The 25,467-nt window shown below is 41.2% G+C and overlaps 1 protein-coding gene across 5 annotated transcripts; it reads right to left on the reverse strand.

Annotated features, from left to right (window-relative positions):
- Positions 1–742: 742 nt before the first annotated feature.
- Positions 743–25,420, reverse strand: SKIL (SKI like proto-oncogene). Of its 5 annotated transcripts, none has more exons than XM_087739220.1 (9): positions 25,212–25,420; positions 22,482–22,546; positions 21,502–21,766; positions 16,317–18,253; positions 12,346–12,443; positions 10,672–10,910; positions 10,217–10,458; positions 8,914–9,138; positions 743–5,932 (listed from the first exon to the last, which is right to left on the reverse strand). In XM_087739220.1, the coding sequence occupies exons 4-9, from the start codon at positions 17,421–17,423 to the stop codon at positions 5,771–5,773; spliced, it is 2,073 nt and encodes a 690-aa protein (XP_087595346.1). In that variant the 5' UTR covers positions 17,424–18,253; positions 21,502–21,766; positions 22,482–22,546; positions 25,212–25,420; the 3' UTR covers positions 743–5,770. The 5 variants fall into 5 exon arrangements, with proteins under 5 accessions (XP_087595346.1, XP_087595345.1, XP_087595347.1 ...); XM_087739219.1 differs by having other exon boundaries at positions 21,502–22,034; XM_087739221.1 differs by lacking the exon at positions 21,502–21,766.
- Positions 25,421–25,467: the final 47 nt, after the last annotated feature.

The raw sequence follows: 25,467 nt of genomic DNA on the forward strand, positions 1-25,467 counted from the left end.
GAAGCTCAACCTGAAGAGAAGACCCATTCATACATAGCTGACAGGAACAGCTCCCTCTTTTCTTCTTGCCTCCTTCTTCCCTCTTCTATTCTGAATTTTCTGCTATTTCAGCTCCCTGATGGTAGACAAAAACGTTAAGCAATGTAATCGCGTGATTTACAGAAACGAATAACTCCTGAGAGTCACCGTAGGGCGTATTTTCCATCAGCAAATGAAGTATAATTCTCATTTCTGATTTTAACTTTTTATAAACGTCAGCATTTTATACGGTGATGTGTGATTTTTATCTTGTTCCTTACTAAGCTATTAAGGAGAGGTGTGAACAACTCAAACACTGCTCGAGTAGTCAACTAGGAACAAACGCTGTGCACCCACCAGAGAACATGCCAAATACCCAAGTGGTTGTATTTACACGTATGAACACCAACTTTATGCCAAGACAGGTAGAAATCTCAGGGTCGAGAACATCTTCAGCTGTAAGAGGTTTAGGAAACGGACTCATGGTGAGGGAGGGCTATTGATCCTGCAGATTTTGCTAAAAATGCCCTTTAGAAAACTGGGGACCTGCTGCAGGCAGTGGGAGTTCTGCTAACAAGTTTCATTGCAATCCGGTTTTAATTTACTGTCATCAAAGCAAGGAAGGCTCTGTCCTCCTCGGAAAAGCACCACTGTTAACCACCTTTCAAAAAGTCAAGTTTAGAAGTCAGTGTTCAAAAAGATGACAGAGACAAGTGTTCTGACATTACAGTTCTTTATTTGTTTCTGAATCCACAATCTATACAGGTATTTACAAGGCATGAAAATGGATAACAGCACAAAATACAATTGAGGTATAAGCTAAGAGCACAGTATGTCATGTTTCAATAAATATAATTCAAAATTTGTAAACTAAGTGACCAGATAGATGCATCTTGTTTACTAAAACCATATAAAATATCTGTTAAATCTCACGTGAGGTAGAGGACAGTTTTGTGTGTCATGTAATGCAACCACAGCAACTCTAACGATAAGACTGTACATCATTGGCAAAGTATTAAAAATTGTTGAATGCACTGATCATTTTTCACAGGTTTTTACTACGGTTTCAGAATAGTCATTCAACCTGTTGCCTTGAGCTAATGCAGACTCTGTTGTTTTGCAGCTACTTTCTGTAGTTTATTAATTAAGATAATTATACTGGCATGTCAACATCAATAAATACTTTTGAGTGAGTATGAAAACACAAAAACAGATTTCGTCAATCACAGAAAGCAACATAATAGCAACAGAATATTTTAGACCAACCTTTTATTATTTCCTAGAATTAGTTTAAATACAGTACAGCTGTGCTTTCCTTTAAGTGAGGTATCTATATTTGAAGAAAAAAATTCAATTGATATTGTTACATTTAATCAATTTTCAAATAGCAAAATTTTATACCATTTGTTTGCTGTGCTTGATGAAGTGCTTAAAACTCATTTTTCAAGCATTTTCCAACTGAACCACTAACCCTGAAAAAAAACCAATTTTCTGAGTAATGGAGACACACTACAAAATTGTCGTGCAATCTGCAAGCAATAACTGCCTTCACAAAAGCTAAAAAATGGATGTCTTTTTGAAATAGAAATATGCAACAAACAGATAATTCTACAAGCTTTCTGCAATGAAAACTGAGGAATACTCGCACTACAAATGCAATAAGCAAAAAGAAAATTGAAATTTGCAGCTTTCTGCTGCTTCCTAGTGACAGCTTAAACAAAATTACTGAAATATTGCAAGCACAGATTAACAGGTAGGTGTAATTACGTCTTTTGCCGACTTCACCATGTTATAGAAAACTCTGTTCTGTGGATTAATTACGCAAATTAAGTGCAGAAAAAATACAAAGTTGTTATCTTTACCGACAATCAAAATATATACTCTACAAACAAGTGAACTCTAGGAAGCTGACCATGACAGCAGTTCAAGGCCAACTTCTCGACTAATGCTAGGAAAGTTTTCCAAAAATTCCATAACACATTCTAGCTATCCCCTCCCCTGATAGAAAACAAGAATGTATGAATAAAACATTGTGACTTCTAAAATATGGGCCTTATTTTTTCAGGCCACCAGTAGCTTTATGCTCCCATTCACCTTTTCCTACTTCACTAATTGCATTATGCCTTTACTATATACAAATGATTTTACACCTAAGCTATTAATATATTAAATATAGAATAAAATTAGTTTAAGAATGTGAAACGTAACTACATTTATCTAAATACTCAAGCTAAACGATGTGCTTTACAAAAACTAAAACAGGGACTTAGTTAAGTTTGGAGATTTAGATAAAAATCTCTTTCGTCTAGGGATCCACGGCTACGCTGTGAACGAGAGTGCTTTCAGACTGTCAAAATTACGCGAGTTTTACTCTCTAAGCTTGTATACTTTCTTGTTCATTAAGAGCGCACAATGCATGTGAAAGTTCTCTTTTAAAAAAGTATAGGAGCAAACTAGATATGCACCTTGAATCCTACTTACTTTGTTCCAAAAGGCGCACTAGGAAACTTTGATCTTGGTCTAGGTGTTTAATCATGGAACTTTCAAAATTATGGACAATTTTAGGATTTTTTCCTGAAGGCTTCATGTCACGACTATCTGGGAAAACGACGTCTTGCCTGAAAGGTCAGCAAGAAGTAACTGTAGGCAAAACAAATAACAGTACATAAAATGAGCATGCTAGGACTAAAAGCGAGGACCTAATGACTGAAGGAGTTTCTACCGTTAAGTGTGCACTTAAGCGAGGGCCCTTAAGTGTGCACTCCAAGTTCCTATGTTAGGCTGTAAAATAAACCATTCAATATAGCTAGTATAAGGTAGTGAAAAAAGGTCAACATATATTTATTCTAAAACTTATACAGTATTATTTACAATTTACTAAAAAACTATCTTTCAAAGACTGTGAACACACAAAATCTATGGCACATTTATGTATACATTATTACTTAAAATCAGTATAAAATTAAGTCTACACATATGAAAATTTTTTATGTTATGTAAAGAGCCTGAAAGTAATATTTAAGAATTTTAAGAGGATTACAATAATTTAAAATGCATTCTAACATTAGATTAACTAAATGGAATATTTACAAAGCTACTTTTAAAGTGATTTTAATAAATGTTCCATTAGCTTTTTCAGCCAGATGTTTTAAAACGATTAGGAGGCCTTATCTGCAGCTGGAATTGCTAAAACATCCACATAGCTGCTTGAGTTCTTGCAACAGTGAAAATATTAGTACCAACTACAGCCACTGGCTTCTTAATAGTCTACAGCGTAAGCTGGTTAACAGCTGGTTGAGAGATGGTTGAAGTGCTGGCCGAGGCACAGGAACCCGGGCCACAGCAGTACTCCACTGCAACCGCCTCTGCTGAACATCAACCGGCGGCAAAGGGGGAAATTTGAGCAGAAGTCACGTAACATAGACAAGACCCAAATGAAAACGGAATATACAGTATCCTAATATAATAATCCCATGAGGATTCCATACATTCAACAGCTAAGCTATAAATACTGTGGTAAATCAGTTACTGCAGCTGTATTAAATGAGTCTGTATGGCCCTATCTACACTGACAATCGAACAAGTCTGGTTCAAAACACTGATACTGAAAAGCGCCTAGAAACAATATCTTTTGCTCCTTTGATAATACCCCAATGAAAAACTTTTCAGTTTCCCCGGACAGCGTTTTCTCACTTGCCCATCTAGCTAATCCAACGTTAACTTCTGCCAGTCAAGCTGGACTACTTCAAGCTCCCATCTCTAATAATCACACTTCTACCAATATTCCTGCCTACTCTCCCTATAGCCATGGTTTTGGTGGTTGTCACAATAAAACACTTGTGTTTTTAAAGTAAGCGGTGCATACGCAACCAGAATAATTTATACTCAACACCCTTCCTTCCAAACCATCGCTATGTTGCAAAGACAGGCTTTTTTTCTTTTCTTTTTTCTTTAAAGCAATAATTTGGAGACGGAGTTGAAGAAGGAAAAGATGTAATCTGGGTCCTCTTTTCTGATCAACACTGACAAAGAAAAATTGATTTTTTTTCATCTAAACTGCTTTAATTGTCAGTGTAAACATGACACAGAGTCCATAGACAAAATTATACACAGCTATAAAAGAATCATCCTCTGACTCCATGACATTTAATTTACCACCTCATTTCTCATTCAGTTTAAAGATATGTGCAATTTTATCTTTCTCTGCAATATTTCAGTCCTGTTATACCACTAAAAGAGAAACAAAAAAGAACTCAGAAGTGTTCAGTTTTACTAGCTCAAGAAAAAAAAAATAATCAATGTAGGCTTTTACTAGTGGTTTCATCCAGAATTAACTGAATTATTAAGAGACTAATAGACCTAAGTACCTCAAAAACAGAAGCTAAAGCACAGGTTAAAATTATGTAGTGAAATACTAGAACTACTAAAATATTCCTAGTCACCGACATAATCAGCTAACATCTGTCAGCTGTATCAAACTTTTTGGAGAGAAGTGCAAAAAAGTATCTCTTCATCCAACTTTGTAGTCATGCGTTTAATCCACTAGGAACCAGACTTCTGAAGTACTCAAACATTATATATACATAAAACAGTAATTCTGTACAATTACACATTTTCAAATGTTATAGCTTAACAAACATGCTGTATTTCTTAATTCATGGTAACATTACCATGCCATTCAAATACAGAGGCTATCAAAATGATTTTCAAAGTGCCATGTCTCAGAACGTTATTTTTTAAGCTATTAACGCAACGTCAGTTAAGGCCTGTTCTATGTAATGAAAGAAAAATCCACAAGTTGGCAAGAAGCTAAAGGCGTGGAGGCTTAGGGTGCTAAAGAAACTAATACATATTTTTTAATAAATATTATTTTTCTTGAAAGCATTAGTATCTGGAAAAAAAAAAAGTCAAGCTTTCTCTGTTTCTAGAAGGAAAAGCCCCACCTTTAAGCCTTTTATTAACGTTTCTTTCATACCTACTATATAGAAGAAAACAAAAGAAAGTATGTAAATTTTTAATCTTGAAAGATGCCATTGTAATTGTAAATTTTTTAATTTACAAAAAAACCCTAATGTTTTCTTCTTCCAGCACGGCAAGCAAATGCCGGCTCTAAAACTCTTTAGATTGATAACGAGTTGTTAAATAGAAAAGTACTGAAAAGATCAGCTTGACTTCACACAATGAAATCATGGGAAAAATTTTCGCTGGTAAATCACTTTTGATGATCAATCATCTATCATCGTGGCGATTTCGAGCATTAACTGACAGATGAAAAGCTGCCTTTACTTTCCCCGGTTCGAGAACACATAATCCTCACTGAAACCCAAACTATTTTTGACCTTGAAGAATTCAGAATGTTTTTAATGTACTTTTATAACTGGATGTGCAATTGATAGCAAAATAAAGATCACCACATAGATTTTAACAGACAATGTTAAAAGGTATAGAGTCCTCAAGACTGCATTAGAAATAGACAGAAACCGGTCACCCTAAATCAAGAGTTTCTTATTTTTCATTGTTTGAGAAAAACACCAGTACAAATAAACGCAGATTTTCATTGGTTAGGAAAATCTAAAAATGTCTACCTATCTATCTCGATTTATTTATATATATGTATATCTTCATCTGGCCTTGTCTGGGAAATAGAAATCTGTAGAGAATACTTCTTCTTATCACACAGAAACTGCTCACAATTCATTAAAAACCAAAACACCCTGTTTGAAGGACGCAGTCATGCTTCCTCTTCCAATTTCTATTTTCCTTTTCCGTTTTTTGAAGATTTCAAGATCTGTAGCTTCAATTCCTTTATCATCATCTCTAACTTCTCCCTTGCCTCTCGTTCTTGTCTCAGTTCATCTTGAAGCTCTTGTCTATCTGCCTCTGCGTGATCCAACCTCTGTCTCAATTCTGCTAGCTGTAAAATAGAGAGGAGAGACAGAGAGGCAGAGCAAATTTTATCAAACTTAATTGTAAACGTCAACTATTCATTTCAAGATGCCACCGATGACCACCATATGCACCAGATAAAAATATTTCTGTTCACCAGTATTTAACAGCTTTTGCAGTTACCAAGAGGGATACAGTTACCTGCTACACCATTAGCAAATGACATCAATATGGAAAGTTGCATAAACATCATAGTATTATTAAAAAATGAAAAAGCCTAATTTTTAAATACATATAAATTGTAGTTATATGAACTGTCACACTAGACCACGTCAATAATACATATAATACACGTTAGGAAGATTGTGATGATGTCTGCATCAGATGTTTCACAAATCCCAGAATAAATAGCATTTTTTAATTTCCCAGGTTCATTTCTCTTACCTGACAAAATATTACTTCTTTATTTCAAAGCCTTAATGCATTTCTGGAACAAACAAAACCACCAACACTGTTTTCTGATACCCTTTAGCATAAATGAAACAGAATTACTAGAAATGAGATTCAGAAAATCTTGAACATAACTGCCTGGGCATTTATGTGTGTTCAAATACAAACATGAGTCCATCCAAATTCTTTTGTGAAACTTTTTGTGTTTAAACACAGAAATTAAATATTTTTTTCATCTTCGGAGTACAGTAAACCTCAAACTGGCTAGAGTGTCATCAGAACTTATTTACAGTGAGATCTGGAAACGTCTGATGAATATTTCAAGTGTGGGAAAGTTACTGCTTGTTAGTTATAGAAAGAAAATTGTCAAATTGCTCATAGGTATACTACCAGCAGTCAAAACAGGGAGGAGACTGGAAACCAGTTATCTTCTTTACCATTGATTTTTGTTATTTCTTACAAAAAGACCCTACTGAACCTAAAAAATCCACCTGCCTTTATGATGATAGGTATCTATCTGATCTAAATCATCACTAAGCATACATCTCACTGAAAATGAGGAAGGCAGCTCGGGAGAATGAAAGAAGCAGGAGCATACAGGATCACTGGTGTTTGCCAATTGCTATAAAATGCACTGGGCAAAGGAACTGCTGTGCTGATTTTAGCAAAACACCACATTCAGTGGAATTTAAATGGTTCTTAGTATAATCAGAAATATTTAAGCGGTTCTTAGACAGCAACAGGCTATTAATGCAAGTCTTCCGACTCCACTACTTTGATTCAGTAAACTGCTGCAGTACGATAATGCCCACTGCCTGCATGTTACAGCACGTACTACATAAGCACGTCTCTGGTTGAGTTTTGATTTCCAGCTCTAAGGAAAGGTTCCAGTACTGGTTATACTGCTCTATTGTGATCGACAGGATAAAGCAACGATTAAACTAGACAATTCAATAAAGACGTCAAAAAGGGGGAGAAGACACTTAGTGCGTCTTTAGGCAGGCCTAGAAGGAAGAACAGACATTTAAACAAGTTCCAAATCCCAAATTATTCATTTTGTTTAATGTACGAAGAGGGTTCTTCCCAGTCCATGGTTCTCAGTGAGAAAGGGCAGCCTGGGCAACTGCTTCAAGAAGACATCGGATTAAGGCTTTTTTTAAATGCTGTAAACACAGCTTGAGGAAGTTACCTGTTGCCAGGACCTCTGTTTAACTCAGGTACTTCTGACAATTGCTTAGAACCTAGGGTCCAAAATCTATTCTAAGATGTGATAAATGGAGAAAAAGGTTCAAATTCTATGATGCGAATAGCTCTACCACACAGGTAATAGCAGAGTAAACTTTCATGAAAGAAATTTATTTAGTTTTCAAAGTCTAACTTCAAAAGAAACAATCAACCAGCCTCCTTGGGGAACAATCTATGGTTCTTACCCTCTAAAGAAAGTAAGCTACACAACCCATATAAAACATGCTATACATGATTATCTTCATAAATTAGAACATGTCTTTACTTGCAGTAACAGGGCTTGTACCAGATGTTTAGTTAATCAGGCCTTAGTCAGAGAGGATTATTTCTGGCAGCAAAGGCTAGGAATCTGTGGAGTGGGATGTCATGAAATTAAATTCACGAGAAGGATTTATGATGCTAGTCCCTGCCCTGCTCCCCAAAAATACCAAAACCTGTCTCTCAAGTACTGCCTGTTTCTTATTTTGAGACAATAAGAACAGGAAATACACACAGCTATGATCGAATGACCACAAAGCTTTACTGAACTTAAGTTTTACATTTTGTTTACTTTTAAAAAGCCTGTGAAGACTAGTGTTCTGTGACACAGTACAAAATACATCACAATCGTAACTGCAACCAATTTTGAAAAGGGCCATTCCAAGGCTCCCTTTGGCATTAACTATATTTTTCCCATTGGAATGACATGAATAACCACCAACCTAAAGAAGCAATAGTAAAAGTTAAAAGGAAAGTGAAAGAAAAAAAAAATCTCCATAGGTTTTCACATGCAAACACAAGCAGGAATGAGAGACAAAAATGTGATTATCATTTCCAAGAGAACTCTTGACCAAATGCTTTGATAGAGCACAGAAGGGGGCTCAGCAGTGCAGCAGATTCTACCACCAAGGAACAGAAAGAGCAGCAAGGTATGCAACTAATCTGACAAAAACGTGGTTAAGAGGTTTGGATTTTTTTTTTTTTAACATAGAAGGAAGAAAAAGAGGAATAGCTTATTTCTATAACTAAAATGAGAATGTTTAATTCTATAACACAAGCAAGCCTATATACATTAAAAACACAATTTGTTTTAAATGAGGATGTAACAGACCTTATGTTATATTTCATCAATAACATCATATGTTTCTGTAAGTTGCATTCTACCTCAGTTTCAATCAAGGAACAGGGAAATATGTCACTGTGACCTATTTTGGTATTCGTCTATGGTATCAGAACACACGGAGAAGATAAAACCTTCAGGTGGCTGAGCAGTAGCTTCACCATTTCCTGATACACTAAATATGGTTTGGTTTGAAACGAACTTTCCCTTCTCACCTGTGCTGCATATTCAGCTTCTTTGTCTTTTTCTAAATTGGAGTCACAGCTACACTTTTGTTTCATCACTTGGTCCAGTTTCTTCTCCAGGTCTCTCTGCTCGAAATAAAATTCTTCCATTCTTTGAGCATGTTCTGTTTGCAAACATTCAAGTTCTTTTTGTAAATTCTGCTGCTCTTCAGTTAGTTCCTTCATAGCTTTAGAGCTGCTTAACATTTCCACTTCCTGTCAAGAAAAATCAGGATCACATACACCTTGGTTCTAAGACCAGAAAAGTAAAAACTGAATTTAAATGCATATCTGGAAAAGAGCACATTTATCTACTGATATCAATAGCTTGACAATGGTATTTATCTACTTATCAATGACAGCCTGGAATTCTGCAGCAAGCATTTCATTTTTAAGAAATTATTTCTACTTCCAAGTACGCGGAGCTTCCAGAAACAGATTCACAACTTCCAGCAGTGAACCTCAGAAAGCAGCAGCACTGATTTACTAAAATATACTTTGAAGATGTAAGAAGTGCATCATCAGAAAACAGAATATACGTGTTTGATTTCTTTTTCCACTAGCATTTTGATATTTTTTAAAGTCTTAATTTCTTTTTTTTAACTTCTCTACAAGCTTTACCTCCAACAGCAGAACTTAAAAGCAGCAGCTCTAGGGCCCTATCTGAGCTCATAGATTCTAAGCTTAACATTAAATAAACTAAACTATTACGTCTGGTCTATGAATGTAAGAGGCAAAGACAGTATTTACTTTAAATCAGAAAACAGAAACAAGGCAAAGTCACAAGTGAACACCAGCTTCTAATGTCATCCATTATTAAAAAAGACCAACAAAACCCCCCTAAAAACAAGGGCTTATCAAATAGAAATAGGAAGGTGGTATTCTTTTTTTATGCAGGGCAGTGATAAGACCAATCCTAGAATACTGATGCCTGCATCTTTAAAATCCTGAAAACTGAGAAAGTTTAGAGGACTTAAACTATATTTGCCAAAATACTTAAATGTTTGGAAAACATTTTAAAGTGAAAGAATTAGTTTTCATTTGGATAAAATAAAAGAAGGAGCTGCTTGAACACAGTAGTTGCAAACTGAAAAGACACCAATTTTTAGTGGACTCGAACCTAATGAGCATAAGGGATATTAAAGATTTGGTGTCTGGATTCAAGCTGGGGAGGAAATTATCTGTGTTTTGGTGTTTCTAAAGGAATGTGATCTGTGATATTGATTCTAAAACCAACAAGCTAACATCAGTTTTCTGATGTCAAAAGTGAAATGCACTCAGATTGGCACTGTACCATTTGAAGCTGCTGTTTCCTCCGCAAAATAGTATTTAGTTTTTCCTGCTGTTTGATGTAGGTTTTCATTACTTCTTCCATGATCCTTCCCTTGTCATCTTCACAACTGATGTCTTTCATGAGAGTGGGGGACAAGGTTCGCAGATCATTACCTACTTCAACACGGCTAGAGCTTCTAGTGATTTTGGAAGAAACACGTTCAGATTTTCCACCTCTCGCAGAACGAGTGGACACAGGTGGATCTATAGAGAAAAGAACAACACAGCATAATAATCACAGAAAATTAAACTTCCCGAGTGAAAAAAAATGCAAAGGAAACTGAAGATTATAAAAAGGTCAAAAGAATTTTTGGAAAACTGAAGTGGCATCACAAAATACCAGCTTGGTGTTGAGCTTTCCAAAATTATACAAATTGTAAAAATTGAAAAGACTTTAACGTAATTTTCACTACTCACCTAAACGTTTATGCTGCTCCACGCCAGTTTTCAAGTCAATTTTTTCCTGTTCTTCAAGAGAAAGCTCTGGATAGGAGGCAGCTTTTTTGTGCTTTCCGCTACTAAGTTTCTTCTCTGACTGTCCAGGTGAGGATTTAATTACTTCTGAAGCTTTGACTGTTGTTTTTGCAACATCCTTATATTGTGATGCAAGAGATACATTTGGGGCAACCACTTTATCACACATATAAAGGTAATAACTGAAACAGCAGAACAGTAAAATTAAGAATGAAAGGTAAGGCATAATAAATGATGACTGGTAGAGAGCAGTAAGTTTAATTTAACATGATTTCAAACTGTAAAAGCTTCAATGAAAAATAAGCACGTCCTTTTTGAATTTTTCCTATGCAAAAGGAAATCCTAATGACCCACTTTAACTTCACCGAGCAGGTCATCTAGATAAGGTTTTGAGGCTATCAAACAAGAGGATTTTTCAAACACAGCTGACTAAAAAAATCACATAGAAAATCATATTAAGTCTTCATTTAAATGCAAAGAGTGAAATTAGAATGCCACTGAATCCAGACTCTCCAGCATTTTCATAATCCTTATATTAGCAATGGAGGATGGGCGAAGCGATTAGTGTAGTGGCAATGAGCATACCACTCTTTAAATAGCAAAGCTGTGTACTGACAGTGCTGGGGCATGTCTGAGACCAATGCTGGACCTTCTTTCCCACATATATTGACCAATTTGCCTGGACTTTCACAGCTCCTGGACTCCTGGGAGCATCCTTCTGTACTGCTCTAACCTAGCCACTCAGCTTTTGTGTAGTAGAGAGGGAAAGGAGTGCCAAATGTGTTGAGGTAAGAGCCAAGATAATCAGTGTCACGATGCTGGAGTTAATGCTGCTGTCTTCAATGCTTTCCCTTCTCCTAGTTTTGAAGGAAGGCACCGATAGAAACAGAAAACTGAGGGACCATCACAGAAGTCCCACCACTCACATGTTTGCGTGGGAACTAGTTTGACGTGTGTGTGTTGCTTTGCTGCACACTGCTAGCCAAAAGCATCTGATCTCACCCATATACGGTAAATGCATAACCACATGCGGGTAAGTGTAAGAGGTACATCAAAAAAACTGTTTCCCTCGTTGATGCAGATGACAAACTTTGTACTATGTTAAGGAAATGCACTTGGTTTCTAAAACCAGGAAACTAATCAGCAGACAGTTCAGCCGTAGCCATTGTTCCAGTGCGGAAGAAAGCCTTCAAACACCTTTTACAAGTCTTTTTTGAAAGGAAATTAAGTTGCACTCATGGTAAACAGGGCCTATGCAGCTTTCCACATGCATGCATTATATTATAATACAAAAGATTAAAAATTACCTTCTGACATTTCTACTCTGACAAGGGAAATAGTAATTACATTTCAGTTGTATTGCCTACTGAAGAACACTCATAGATCACAGCTTGAGTCCTGTACCAAAACCCGCTCATAAGCCGTTCATTAATATTTACACTAAGAAATGCATAAAAAGTTAGTGTTCAATTATTCCTGTGCGATCCCTTGGAGTTCTCCTAACAGTTCAGGTTGCAAGTACATTTTTTTTTTAGTCTGAATTATCTTTAAATAGCCAAAAGTATTTAAATACTTGTACACACAATGCTTATAGTTCTACACAGCAAATTCAGTTACCTGGGTTGGAAAAAGGAGGGTGGTTGAGGATCAGTTTCTGCTTCTTGCTTTATAACTGGATACCACTGCGATAATTCCAAGCTCTGCTGTGAATCTGCCTAAAGAAAAGAAAAGAAATCGGTAATTGGAAGACGGGTACATGCTGTTTACATCTTCATAAATGCTATTCAGTGGAATATTCATTTACACCATTAATACATACACACCAGAGAAACTGAGGTACTGGAAAATGAAGTGTCTTTGGCAAAGATGCAGGGTGATGCAAGCCACAGAAGTTTCTTCGATTTCCAATTTCCCATTACGCGCAAAGTAGCAACGAAATTAAAAGAAAATCTCTTTACAAACCTATATAAAAGCTCTGCTGAGCTTCCACAACTCTGCCAGAGGCATGCTAAAAATGTTTGGGAGAAACAGAAAGCAGAAACTAGGATTCCCAAAAGGTTGTAGCAGCCTTTTGCAATAAAGTATCCACATCATAGTAAGCACTTGCCAGATGCTTTATTTAGTCACGAATTTTTATTGCAAACGTGGGAAAAGCTGCTGCAGTAACATGACAACTCCATTTCCTTTGCAGTAACAAACAAAATTAATTCAGCAGCATCAGAATAGATCATCCTAAAGAACTTCTGTGCATTTTGTATTTGGTTAGCAGTGCTTCTTCTGTTTGTCTCAAGAAACATTTCTGGAATCACTCTTTAGTCAAAGTTGCTGGTGATACTTGGTGCTTCACTGCAAAGGTACTATTAATTTCAAGTGAAAGGTGTCTCACCATATGTTTAAACAAGACTCATAGCTAAGAAATTGATTCTTAATTTCATTGTATTAAAACAGCCTTGGGAAGCGGGTTTCGGGGTAAGGTGTGGTTGGTTGACCCCAGCCAGCAGCCAAGCACCCACACAGCCGCTCCCTCACCACCACCCCCAGGGGATGGGGACAAAGGCAGGAAAGCTCCTGGGTCAAGATAAAGGCAGTTTAATAGGTGAAGGAAAGAGAAAAAAAAACAAGCGAAGCAAAGGATATCGCTCACCGCCTCCCACAGGCCGACTGATGCCCAGCCAGTCTCCGAACAACATCCACCATGGATGCCAAAACCCACTTTCTTCTTCTTCTACCTCCGTTTTTTTTCTGACTGTGACATTATACGGTATGGAGTATCTCCTGGGCCAGTTCAGGGCATCTATCCTGGCCGTGTCCCCTGCCAGCCTCGTGCCCACCCCCAGCCTACTCGCTGCCGGGGCCGAGCACGAAACAGAGAAAGCACTGACACTGTGGAAGCACTGTTCAGCGGCAGCCAAACACCGGTGTGTTACCAACACAGTTTTAGCCACAAGTCCAAAGCACAGCACCATACAGGCTGCTATGAAGAAAGTTAACACCATTCCAGCCAGGCCCAGTACCTTTGGAAAGTTGCTCAATTAAAAAACAAACCTATAAAGCTAAAAAAAATCCTACCGTACTGAAAGCTTCATCTAGCATTCTAACATCTTCACAATTTCTTGTGTACAAGATACAGTATGGGAAAAGTCTATATTTACACACCCTGACATAAATTGTCACAAAACTTCATCTCTGGCAGCCAAGAGAGTACCCAATTACACACCAGTGGCTTGTACCAAGGTCTGCAGAATCAAATGCCACTTGACCATGAGAGAGACGAAATCCCATCTGCAGTATTCTGGTCAAAACCTCCAGCCCACTAAATTCAGCTCTAGCAATGAAACTGAAATTTAACTCCACCCCTGCAGTTCCTGAAATCGGTTCCAACGCAGATAGAAAGGAGGGAGGGCACAAGGAAGCTAAGCTCCACAATAGTAAATTCATCATCAAGCCTTTAAATAATAAAATTTGAAATACAGCAAATAATCTCTAGAAAAAAGGCCTCATCCTGACACCTGTCAAGTTTTTTCTACTTATTCAGATCATTCTAATAATTTAAATAATGTACAAATAGTCTACTTACATTACAGCTAGTACACAGTAATTCAATTTTAACTGCTGAATCACATCTTGTCCATGTTTTAGGACTCACATTTTAACATGTTTATATATTTATATATGGAATTACATATCAGGTAATCTGTATTTTCAAGTTATTAGGTCAGATTTTTACATTCCCACCTATTTCAAATGGAAACTAACTGTATTGTCTACCCATTAGTGTGCATTTTGTGAATGAATTACATAACACGCAACCAAATTTTTACTTAGGAAACAAAATGAAAGGTAATCGTAAATAAACATGAAATCTTTTTCTAACACCATTCCTCCCTTATCATCCAGGTTAATAAAATAGAGACAAAGCATCTACTTCAATATATACACGTATATTTCTTTACCTAACAATCTGTTCAGTTTAGATGCTCCTAAACAATTAAATAAAATGCAATATAGCCAAGTAAACTTAAAATTCATTGAATGACTTCTACCTAAACTGTTTGAAAGGGCTACATGAAAAATATGTCTTTTCTTCTAAAGCTTGGACAAAACTGTTTCTTAAGAAAATACATGGAGAGAAGTAGTGGTTTCAGCGTAATCGTTAAGCCAGTAGTTTTAGCAGAGGTGGGATTTATAAAAATACTCAGAAGAAATGTTAACTCTCCACATTGCGAGCTTTTGCCCACGCACAGTGATGAACTCAAGGAATTAGTCTGAGAAGCAAGACAAAGTTTTAGCGCAGAGCGATCATCAGAAACTGTCACCAAGTCGGAGGGAATGATAGATAAGATAACCTCAACGATGCCACTTCCGAGGACTGACTCAGCAAAGGTGGTAAGAAGGTGACAGAACAGCAAATGGAACATCCTGCAAAGAAATTTCCCTAGGAGCGTAGGAAAAGAGAACGTCTACACGTTGTAGCTAATACCTCTCTCGCACCACAGAAAGGAGGGAAAGAAACGATGATTGAAGCAGCCCAAGCTTCCCCAGGACAGGGAAAGGGAGGCTGTGCTGCAACGCTCCCCTGTTAAACTCCCATTGTTTTTAGGCTCAACCATCCGGACTGCTCTTGCTGCTATTTTGAAAGCCACCACAAAACATCCAACAGGCAAAATGGATATATAATCAAACCAGTAGCCACCAAACAGACATATAAATGGCAAATACACTGAAAAGAAACATAGTCATAGGGCAGGAACCATTTAAAAACCTCCTAAGTTTAAATCATATCCAAAAAATTGTACCTTCTATGAACGGAAACATCTATGATGTTCAATATTTATCTGGTGCTTGTCTTATTATTTAAAGTAGAAACTCTCTAAGGGAAAAATAAGCTCTGTATTTTTGAACGACAGTGCAGACTTGCAGCAGTATTTTAGGAAAAAATACGACGTCTATTATTAACCATTGTCAAGATACCGGCCTACAGCTCATTACTTGGGCTGCTTAAAACCCCCTCTTTTTGCCATCTTTCTCTATACAAGCAGTTTAAACAGAAAGCTATTGCTGAACAAGCAGACTTGGGGCTTCCAAACAGCAACTTATCAATGCACCATTACCCTGCACGCAAAGTCACGAGATGGGTGGTTAGCAAGCCAGGTCACCATACACCACACGTGTCCGTGCTGGAGTAAAAACAACAAATGAAAAATTAATTTGTAATACTTGATTTTCAAGCTCCTTTCTGCTTTGCTCAGCTGCTGCAACACACACCGCATAAAACCTACTCAAAGGTCAAATGGGAGAATGAAAATTTCCACAATAGCTCTGAATTTTCCAGAGACTGTAGGCCTTAGAACAGAACAAGAACTAACAAAGCCAAACCAGCTCTAATGAAGTTGCTTACAGCCCAATGAGGAAAGAAATTACCGAGCCTTTTAACAAGAAATGTATTTCCATGGTGAAGCGCTCTCACAAATTTAACTGAGGCTTGATTTGACAAGCTTTCCCACTTACAAGGCAAGCAAGGTGCTTCCAAAACAAGTATTTACGTGTGAGCAGAGATTTGGGAGATTTGCAAGAGTAGGTGAACTTACTTTGGACCGAGTTCTTTTCTGATTTTTCTCACTAAATTTCTCCTTCATTTCCTCCAAGAGATGCTTCAGTTCCCGCTCCTCCGACGTTCCTAAGTATTTTTGGTTAATGTGCAGGTAGCAGTGCCACTTGGCCGACTCAAATCCCCAGTGGCAGGTCCTCTTGTCTGGGGATCTGTGCGAATGCATCACAAACGTCTGGGGCGAGAACATTCCGTAGCACTCCAAACACTGGATACAGGGGTCATCCGGCGCAAGGTAGAACTGAGGTGCAAACAACCCCTGGCACTTGCCCAGGCATTCATGCTCTACTTCAAAGGCACTGCCAGTCTCTTTCAGTTGGGCCAAGGTGTTCTTACCAGGGAGAAAACTGCCATTTTGCGGAAAAGTGCGAGGACGTAGTAAAGCGTTGCATAGTCTCTGAGCATCGGTCAGCGTAATTAGCCCACAGGACGGAGCATTAAATGGAAGAATTCCCAAAACCTTCAGAATATGAAGCTGGTCGGAAGTGCACCTCGAGCAGTATATATACAGTTCATCGCACACCGTATTGATCTGTTGCAATGAAAAGTCTCGGAGAACTGAATTCAACACTTGAGGCAGGCAAAGTCTTTTTTCTCCTCCGACTTTAAAACAAGAGATAGATTCCCCCTCCAGCGTAGTCTGGGTGAGTTCTGTGGAGCTGTCCGGGGGAATGAGCAGTGGACCAGAAAGTATTTGCGGCGATGGAAGAGGCAAGAAGACAGTGGGTGACATACTCTCCTGGGAATAACGAGCTGAAAATGCTGCCGGTCCACCCAGTGAACTCTGGCTGCTCAGGTGGAACTGTGCCAACGTGTGTTTCAAACCTGGATTTAAATTCAAAGGCTCGGATAGCGAAGTACTGTTTGGCTTGGCGGTTTCCCCATCAGCCTCCACAGGAGTTTCGTCATATTCGTCCAAGTTTTCCTTCTTTATGGCTGGCAATTTATTAATTACAACTCGTACTTTGCTATTTACATGCATTTCTGTCATTGCCTTTTTTAATGGAGGACTCCCATCCTCTTGGATCCCACTCCTTTTTTGGTCTGAAACTAGACCAAGAGGGAAGTTTATTTGTGGGCTTTCCATCGCTAAACACCAGAACTTTAATTAAGTCAGTCCTGAGTGTGCATTTTTCTGCTTGTTCATACAAAAAATAATTTCGACTGATCTTGATTACCTCAGGCACGCCAAGTTTTGCACTCCTTTCAGTAAAACATTACTTCTTCAGCCTCCAACAGTAAAAACTGTAACCCATTTTGCACGTAATACCATAAAATTAATAATGGAGAGGCTACACGAATGTTTTAGTTTTATAGTTATTTGTTCAATTTTCTCTTATAAAAAACCCGCTGCAGTATGTATACAAAAGGCTTTTCTTCATACCCTACCCACTATTTTACACAGCAGTCTTGTACAGCAAGTTAGTAAAAAACGATGAGTTGATGCAGGAGCGTCCATCCTTGATCATTTTCTTCCTTTAAAAAATATACTGTCTTTTCAAATAAGTCTCTATTTAAATATTAAAATAGAAAAATGGTCTCAGTTTGAAGGCCGCTGATCTTAATGCAACCGATTCAAAATTCGGTTTAAGTTGCATGAAAATTTTGTTCAGCACTTTCAGTTCTCGGAGATCAAACACAATCTTACGGGCTTGCTTTATTGTGCTGCCAACTTTATGATTTCACCACCACCGTGAGAGTTACTATGGCAGTTCACAAATAAATCCCCAAATTAAAAGGCTGATCCGGATCGCCGGCCAAAACGAAACGTCCCTAGAGAGTCACCTTTCGCCCAGATGTCACTGGTGTGTGTCAGAATTTTCCCACCCCGCGTTATTAGTAACAGAGGTAAGATGCAGGCCACCGGCTGAATTCATGTCTTGTGCTAACAGAGTTCTGTCAGTCCTCCCCGACGACCTGCGAAAAGAGAAAGAGGTCAGTCAGAAGCAACCCCAAAATGTGAGTTCGCTCTGTCACAGGGACGCGTTTCCCCACTAATTACGAAACGCAGCACGCAGAGAGCTCGCCTTTAAAACCGTAAGCCCCATTACAAGCCCTGGCAGATGGGTGAAGCTGGCACCAGCAGACGACTCCCGAAGCGCTGCATTCGCCGCCCGGCGAGCGGCGGGCGGGCCGGGGCCGGGGGCGGGGGGCGGCCCGGCAGCGGCTCCCTGCCGGCGTGCCGCCCCTGGAAGGCCGGGCGCTCCGGGGAGAGGAGGGCCGCTCCAGCCCCGCCGCCCCGGCACCCCTCGCCCCGCAGCCTTTTCCCGGAAGGGCCCGGGACGCCGCATCCCGCCGCTCGCACCCTCCTCCCTCCCTCCCGCGCCGTGACTCACCTCAGCCCCGCCGGCAACGCTCCGGGCAGGGCTCACCCCCTCCCTCTCCCCGCCGCCGCCGGTCTCGCCGCCCAGCCCCGCTCCCCGGGGGCGCCGCTCGCTCCCTCCCTCCCTCCCTCCCCGCCGCCCCCGCGCTACGCCCGCCCGCTCCCGCCGCCGCCGCCTCCCCCCGGCTCAGCCCCATCCCCCTCAGGCGCTCCCGCCCCTCCCCCACCGCGGGGCCGGCCGGGCCGCGCCGCGCCCCCCCCCCCCCGCCCCGTCCCCCTCCCGCCGACTCCCCCGGTTCCTCACCCGGCGCCGCGGGGGCCCCGGCAGCCCCGGGGAGCGGAACAGGCGCCGCCCACCCGTGACCTCACTGCGGAGACGGCGGCGGAGACACGGACACCGAGACGGCGGCGGCGCGGGCACGAACCCGCAGGCGGCGCGCACCGCCCCCTCCCTCCCTCCCTCCCGCCGCCGCCGCCGCCGCCGCAGCCCCGCCCACTGTCTGGGGCAGCGGCGGGAGCGGCCGCCCTTCCCCCGCCCGCCGCCGCCTCAGCGCCGGGAAACCCTCCCCCAGCCCGGGAAAAGGGAGAAAAAAAATGAAAACCCACGGGGGGAAAAGAAAGGAAAAAAAACAGTGTTATTTCTGACTGGCGTTCGCAGGTCCACTCGCCGCCTCCCCTCAGCCCACCCCGGTCAGACCCAGCCCCGGGCCGCCCTGCCGCTGTCCCCGCTGTTAGAGAGGAGGGAGAGGCGGCCCGCGGCGGCGGGGAGCGCCCGGACGGCGCCGCTGCTGGGGCCGGCGAGGCGGCCCCGGAGCGGCAGCTGGGGCGGGGAGGCGGGGGGGGGAGGGGGGGCGAGAGCAGCCGTGGCAGAAAGGGAGAAGGGGCCAAGCGGGAGCGCAGGCAGCAGCCAGGGCGGGAGGGGAGGGAGGAGGCCCGGAGGCTGACAGGGAGCTGTCAGGCGTAGCGCTCCCCTGAGGCGCGGCGGCCGGCAGCGAGCGTCCCTCATAGAGAGGGTCCCTCAGCGAGGGTACCTCAGTGACCGTCCCTCAGCGAGGGTTCCTCAGTGACCGTCCCTCACCGAGGGTCTCCCAGTGACGGTCCCTCAGCAAGGGTTCCTCAGTGACCGTCCCTCAGCGAGGGTCCCTCACCAAGGGTCTCTCAGTGACGGTCCCTCAGCGAGGGTCCCCACACAAGGTGGACTCCACTCTGAGACCCCACTCCAGGGGCACAGGGAGACATGGGGAAGGCAGGAGAGCGTGATGGTGTCTGTCCCCAAAGCGGCTTCACAGACCTCTCCTTTGGCAACGAGATGCCGAAGCGCAGGAGAAGGCTTCGGTCTGTCACAGAGCCTGGCTGGGAAGGGGTAGGGTCAGCGCTGTGGAGAGGGGCTTCTCCCACTTCGGGCTTGTTGCTGGAGGGGGAAGATACTCTTCAGGGACTGCTTAGTCTTTGTACCACTAGTTTATGTATTACAAATTTTCTTCTGTCTGCAAGGAGCCTAAAGCTTTCTGGTTTTCATCTTCTTTGTAAAGACAGCACTTCAGCTGAGATTAAGGCACAATCCAATTTGCCGTTGCCTTTCATCCCATACAGTCACGTATTCTGATGCAAAGTGAGTATAAAAGCGTGGCACACACTTGCACAACCACCAGGCACCGCTTAACACCAGCCAGCGCTGCCCACGGCAAGCGGGCTCCGTCCCGTGCCGTCTCCTAACGGCACACCAGGAGGATCAGCAGGCAAAACCTGCCTCGCTGCCGCTCGACAGAGGGGTTTGACACGCTTTAATCCTTGACTGCACACCTCTGATGCGCTCCGATGTCCTCTGGGCTGGCAGGGCGTATTGTTGGAGGGGCCTTGAGAATCGCCGCAAAGCCGCTTTGCGAGTCACCTTGGAACTCTTCTTTTAAAAAGACCGCATTAGCTGCAATATCTGCAACACTATCTACATTTCCTCCTGGTGACGGCTGGGCAGAGATCGGTCTGGGATTACCAGTGTTACTTTGGGTGCAGGTTTTGCCCTTGTTGCTAACAAGACGGTCACAGCTGTAGGTAGGAGCTATCCTAGGCTAGGGTTGCACAGCAGCTAGCACAATCTTTGGCACCTGTCAGGAATTTATTAAGTAGTAGAAGAGGGTTTAGAATAACTGTATAAATAACAATGCCTGGGCTTTTAACAATAACACTGATCACAAAGACCATAATGGTTATATTTATTTTTTAAAACCTAAAGAAAACCACTTGACCTTTCCGTTATTAAAGAATTGGGGTGCAGATGAAGGAACCGTGAAACTGAAACAGAGCACGACCTCAATTTTTATATCCATCGGAAGGTGATGTAACAAGGATCATTGTTTTACTGTTGCCGTATTGCAGCGCTGGCAGGCAGGCAGCTTTCCTACAAATGAAGGGGTACCAAAAAGAAGCCTTCATTTTGTTGAGGGAGGTAAACCTCCAAAAGAAATTAAGTGTGCTCTTCCTTGCAGCTGCTTGAAACAGATATTTCATAGAATGCCTACAGAATATCATAACTTCTCTTTTCACAAGCTAGAGAAAAGAGAGAAGGAAGAGCAGGCCAAAGCAGAGATAAAAGCTTCCCAAAAATTGGAACGAAGATACAATCTTAGGGAAGAACACAAGTATTGGAGAAACGCCATTTTTTTCCCCTTCAGTATTTTATACTACTATTTGCCCTTTTCCATTCTACTATTTGCCCTTTTCCATCGTCATCTTGTTTCTCTATTTTTATTGTAAATGACTAGAGATTGACTCAGCCTTCCCTCAGGGAGCATTTATCATAATAACTACTGCCATTACGGGGAGGGCATTTTTCCTTACTTACATTCACCCTGCTACTTTTGCCAGACGCCGTCTGCGTATCTCCTCCACAGCAGCAGGACACCGGCTGGAACATATAGGTACAAAAACCATCAGGCTCTATGCATTACTTGAGTTTCATGAACCGAAGGACGATCAGGACTGACGCCTCTGTACTTTCCAGCCACTTGAGATTCACCACAAATAGGATTTGTGTATTTAAGGAAATTTCATGGATGTTGGACCGTAACCCTACTCTTGGCTCATCTTTGCATCCAACGGCATTTGATCTAATTTGGCGACACACAGTGGTTGATAAATACCGGTCATTCCACCTCAATATCCAGTTTTATATCTAGGCTTGTTGTTTGTACTTTCCAAAGCAGAGAAGTGTTATAAACATGTTTAAATGAATTCCAGCATTGTGCAGCGATGTGTAGTACCCTGGTGCTTTCCGTAAACGCTATCCTTTCGCCTGCAGCAACACAATTACAGAGGACTGTGCGAGCATCGTCTCACTCTGGCTGCCACATCAAATGCTTCTGCAGCATTTCCAGCCTTGGACAGAAAAGAGGATTGCTTCAGGTAATGATTCTGCAGCCGGATTTTATAAATATTGGTATTTTTCCTCCATTTACAGTTAAGCAAACAACACCAGGCAAAGCAGCTGCAGGAGTACAATGGCCTTACGCAGAAATGCGAACTGCTTCTGTGCAGGGCAGGGAGACTGAGGGAAGTGATGGAGAACACGCAGAAGTGCTTTCGTATTTAATCTCAGTTGTTTAAATTCTGTTTAATTCTTTATTCTTCTGCAATAAAATGTCTCAGGGTAGGACAACAAAGAGCTTTATGAAAAAGTAAACACGTTCGTGAAGAATGCTAACTCTCTGTACTTATTTATTAAGCAGATACAAAAGGTTTGCTTAAAATCCACAACAGTATAGCAGAATACAACAACATTTCTGAATCTACCAGCTTTTGGAGCTGATCCTGAAAGACACAGACCTGTGATGCAGTCGTCCACATGTTCTGGATGTTCCCGTCTTCTCCAGCCTCTAGGGGTTTAGGATCTGATTAAAAAAAAAAAACAACTCTTCAAATACCAATCAGTGAAACACACTAGGTCATATTTCCATTTTAAATTTACTGAAGAAAATGCAAGATGTATAACACCAGAGCCGGACTGATCTATGGATGTAAGGAAAGCAACGTATGTAGGCAGATATTACATCTTTTATTAGACCTACTGATGTCATGGAAGCTTAGGAATTCGGTGACATTGTTTAATTTGGGTTGTTCAAGTCCTGCTGCACATTTTCCATTTCAGGTTGCAAATTCTGGTAACTATTGTGCTGTAATGGTAGTGTTGCTATAGAGCTACAATAATCAGGCAATGGAAGACAAAGTTTGTAGGTAGAGGATTGTCTAAAAAAAGATGTCAACTCTGCCTACAACTTCTACTGTAGATTGTGAAAAGCAGTTCCAAAGACACTGTGCAACTAAAACCCGAGTTACAGACCTTTGCAAGACGTAATAAATTGCACTAACAGAGCACAGGAGGAATCTTTCTTTTATTATTAACTCCTCTGAGTTCTCAAGAACTGCTGAAGCTCTTTGGAAGCTTACGAAATTAACATTTAAGGTTGTCTTAAATGTAATTCACAAATAGCACCTTCACTGCTTGGTTTCAACACCTTAGGTTTAACACTGAGGAAGCCTGTACAGTATTTTTGTCTTTAAGTCAGCTCTAAGGAAGTTATTATTTAAAAAATAATTTCTTACTTTACAGTTGAACAGTGACTGGAGAAGTTTCCTTTTCAGATGAAGTAAAAAATGAGGGATCTATAATAATATACGGGAAACCAAGAGGCTCCTGAGTAAGTATATAATTTTTCTTTCATATATTTCGAAGATAACGCCAAGCAGGACACACTCAAAAATACAGACCTCCAAAATATCATGAAGCAAAAAAAGGGTGTTTAAAAAAAAAAAAAAAAAAAAAGACAAAGTCCCATCCTCCCTCCCCACCCCCCAACCCCTCTGAATTCCTCGCAGGCCACCTTTGGCAGTCGCCGGGGTTGATACCTCTCCCTTCCACTCGCATACTAGGAAGAGGGGCAAGGGAGACAAACTGATCTGCATTTCTAAGTGCAAATAAAAATAAATCCTTTAAACTACTGCACATAAAGTGCCAAATACCATATTAAAACAAAATAAAATGATCTTTCAGTTGAGCTGGGTAACATAGATACAAAGTTGTTGGTTGAACTGCTAAGCGTGTAAAGAACTTTGTCACAGTTTTATGAGATTCAAGTTGCATATTTATGAACAAAGGGGGTTTTCTACAGAAAGCAGCATTTTTTTAAGTGTTTCCATATACACCGCCTCTAAATATGCTAACGAGCACAATTTAACACTGAACAGAGAACAAAAATTGTGCATTTTCTTCTCCGAAAATATTAGCTTGCGCATTTTAAAGAAAAAAATCATTTCGGTGGCGATTTTTAATGGTAAGTTTTAATACTTATAGCCACTCTTGTGACATGTCCTATGACAGATTAAGTAACAGACAAGATCCCGTATTAGACACCTATTACAGATCTTATCTTAAGCACAAAAAGTTGATAGATCTTAGCACGCGCCGCATCTTACAGGACAAGTTACTCTGGAAACAGTTCTGTACAAAACGCTACAGCTAATGAAGAACCTGAGCGATAACTTCGCTTCTACATCTGAAATCATGGTCAAAATCCAGGTGTTCAGCGGGCGGCTCCACCACCCCACGCAAGAGGGACACAGGCCCAGGTGCTCTGTTCAAGCTTAGAAGTCAAATGCGGAGGCAACAGATTTCTGGTTCTACTTATGCCTGCGAAAGCCCACCTCCCACAAAAGCCAGGCAGATCCAGGAGGCAGAGGCTTCTCTGCCTTTCGTCGTTGGTGATTAAATAGGCGATGGTAAGATTACACGTTTCAAGTATGCAGTTCAGATCCCTTTATCGTAAGCAGGAAAAAAGTAAGTCTTAAAAAAAAAAAAATGTAGCACCCTAACCGAGCTCTTCTCGAGAAAATGCACGCTATGGTAAAATCCCCTTTTTCTGAAGGGCTCCAATCCCCAACCCCCTCTTCCCAAGGAAACATCATTAATCTGTAGGCAATTTCAGATACCCTTCTTGCTCCAACGGCTTAGGCCGTCCATCAGGAAGCGAGGCTGCATGCTTAGCTGTTAAGGTACCAAGTATATATAGATTATACAAGCTATTAATTTCTTTTCTAGAGTGTCTTAACATAAACAATTGCTCAGACTGAGCCGAGAGCAGTTGGCCACCAAACTGAACAGAAACAAGAAGCGTGCGTGGGGGGAGGTTAAGCATTTAAGATATGTAACCATCTGTAGCATTTGCCTAGGACTGCCGATACGCACTTGTAATAACAAGCCAGATTGCAAGACGAAATCTCTTTTAAAATACAGATACAGAAATACAGATATATTAAAATACTGCATCTGTAGCAGGGTATGAGGTCAGTGCCCTTGCCCTCCGTGTCAGAAATCTAAGGGAATGCAGGGGAGGAGTTGAAGAAACAAAGAAAGAACTCATGCAGAAGTAAGCGCAGGGGATGAGATTGCTGCTCTGAACTCCAAATCCCCAGCTCTGGAGCCGAGATGACGTCTTAGAAAGTTCCAGCCGAAAGAGGTCCTTGGTCGAGCAAGCTAGAATTGCATTTTATGTATTTTACCTGAAGCTTTCTGTAGCCGCGCAGCCGACTGAAGCCTCGCTACGTACTTTTGTTTCATCACTGGTGTTGGAATGAAAGACGGAACCTACAAGGATGCTTTTTCTCCCTAGGGCACGACGGCTGTACGGCTGGCGAACCACGCTGGAGCGGAACCTGCATCCGAAGGCAGGCTGGGGGAGGCACTTCTTAGGTTGCTATGGTCTATCCCGGTGCTGTCTTCTAGAAGAAATTACAACATTAGAACAAGGCTCCCGCG

Source organism: Nipponia nippon, unplaced genomic scaffold (assembly GCF_047370975.1).
Source record: "Nipponia nippon isolate SJK-2023a ecotype South Korea unplaced genomic scaffold, ASM4737097v1 scaffold_7, whole genome shotgun sequence".
Taxonomy (NCBI): Eukaryota; Metazoa; Chordata; class Aves; order Pelecaniformes; family Threskiornithidae; genus Nipponia; species Nipponia nippon.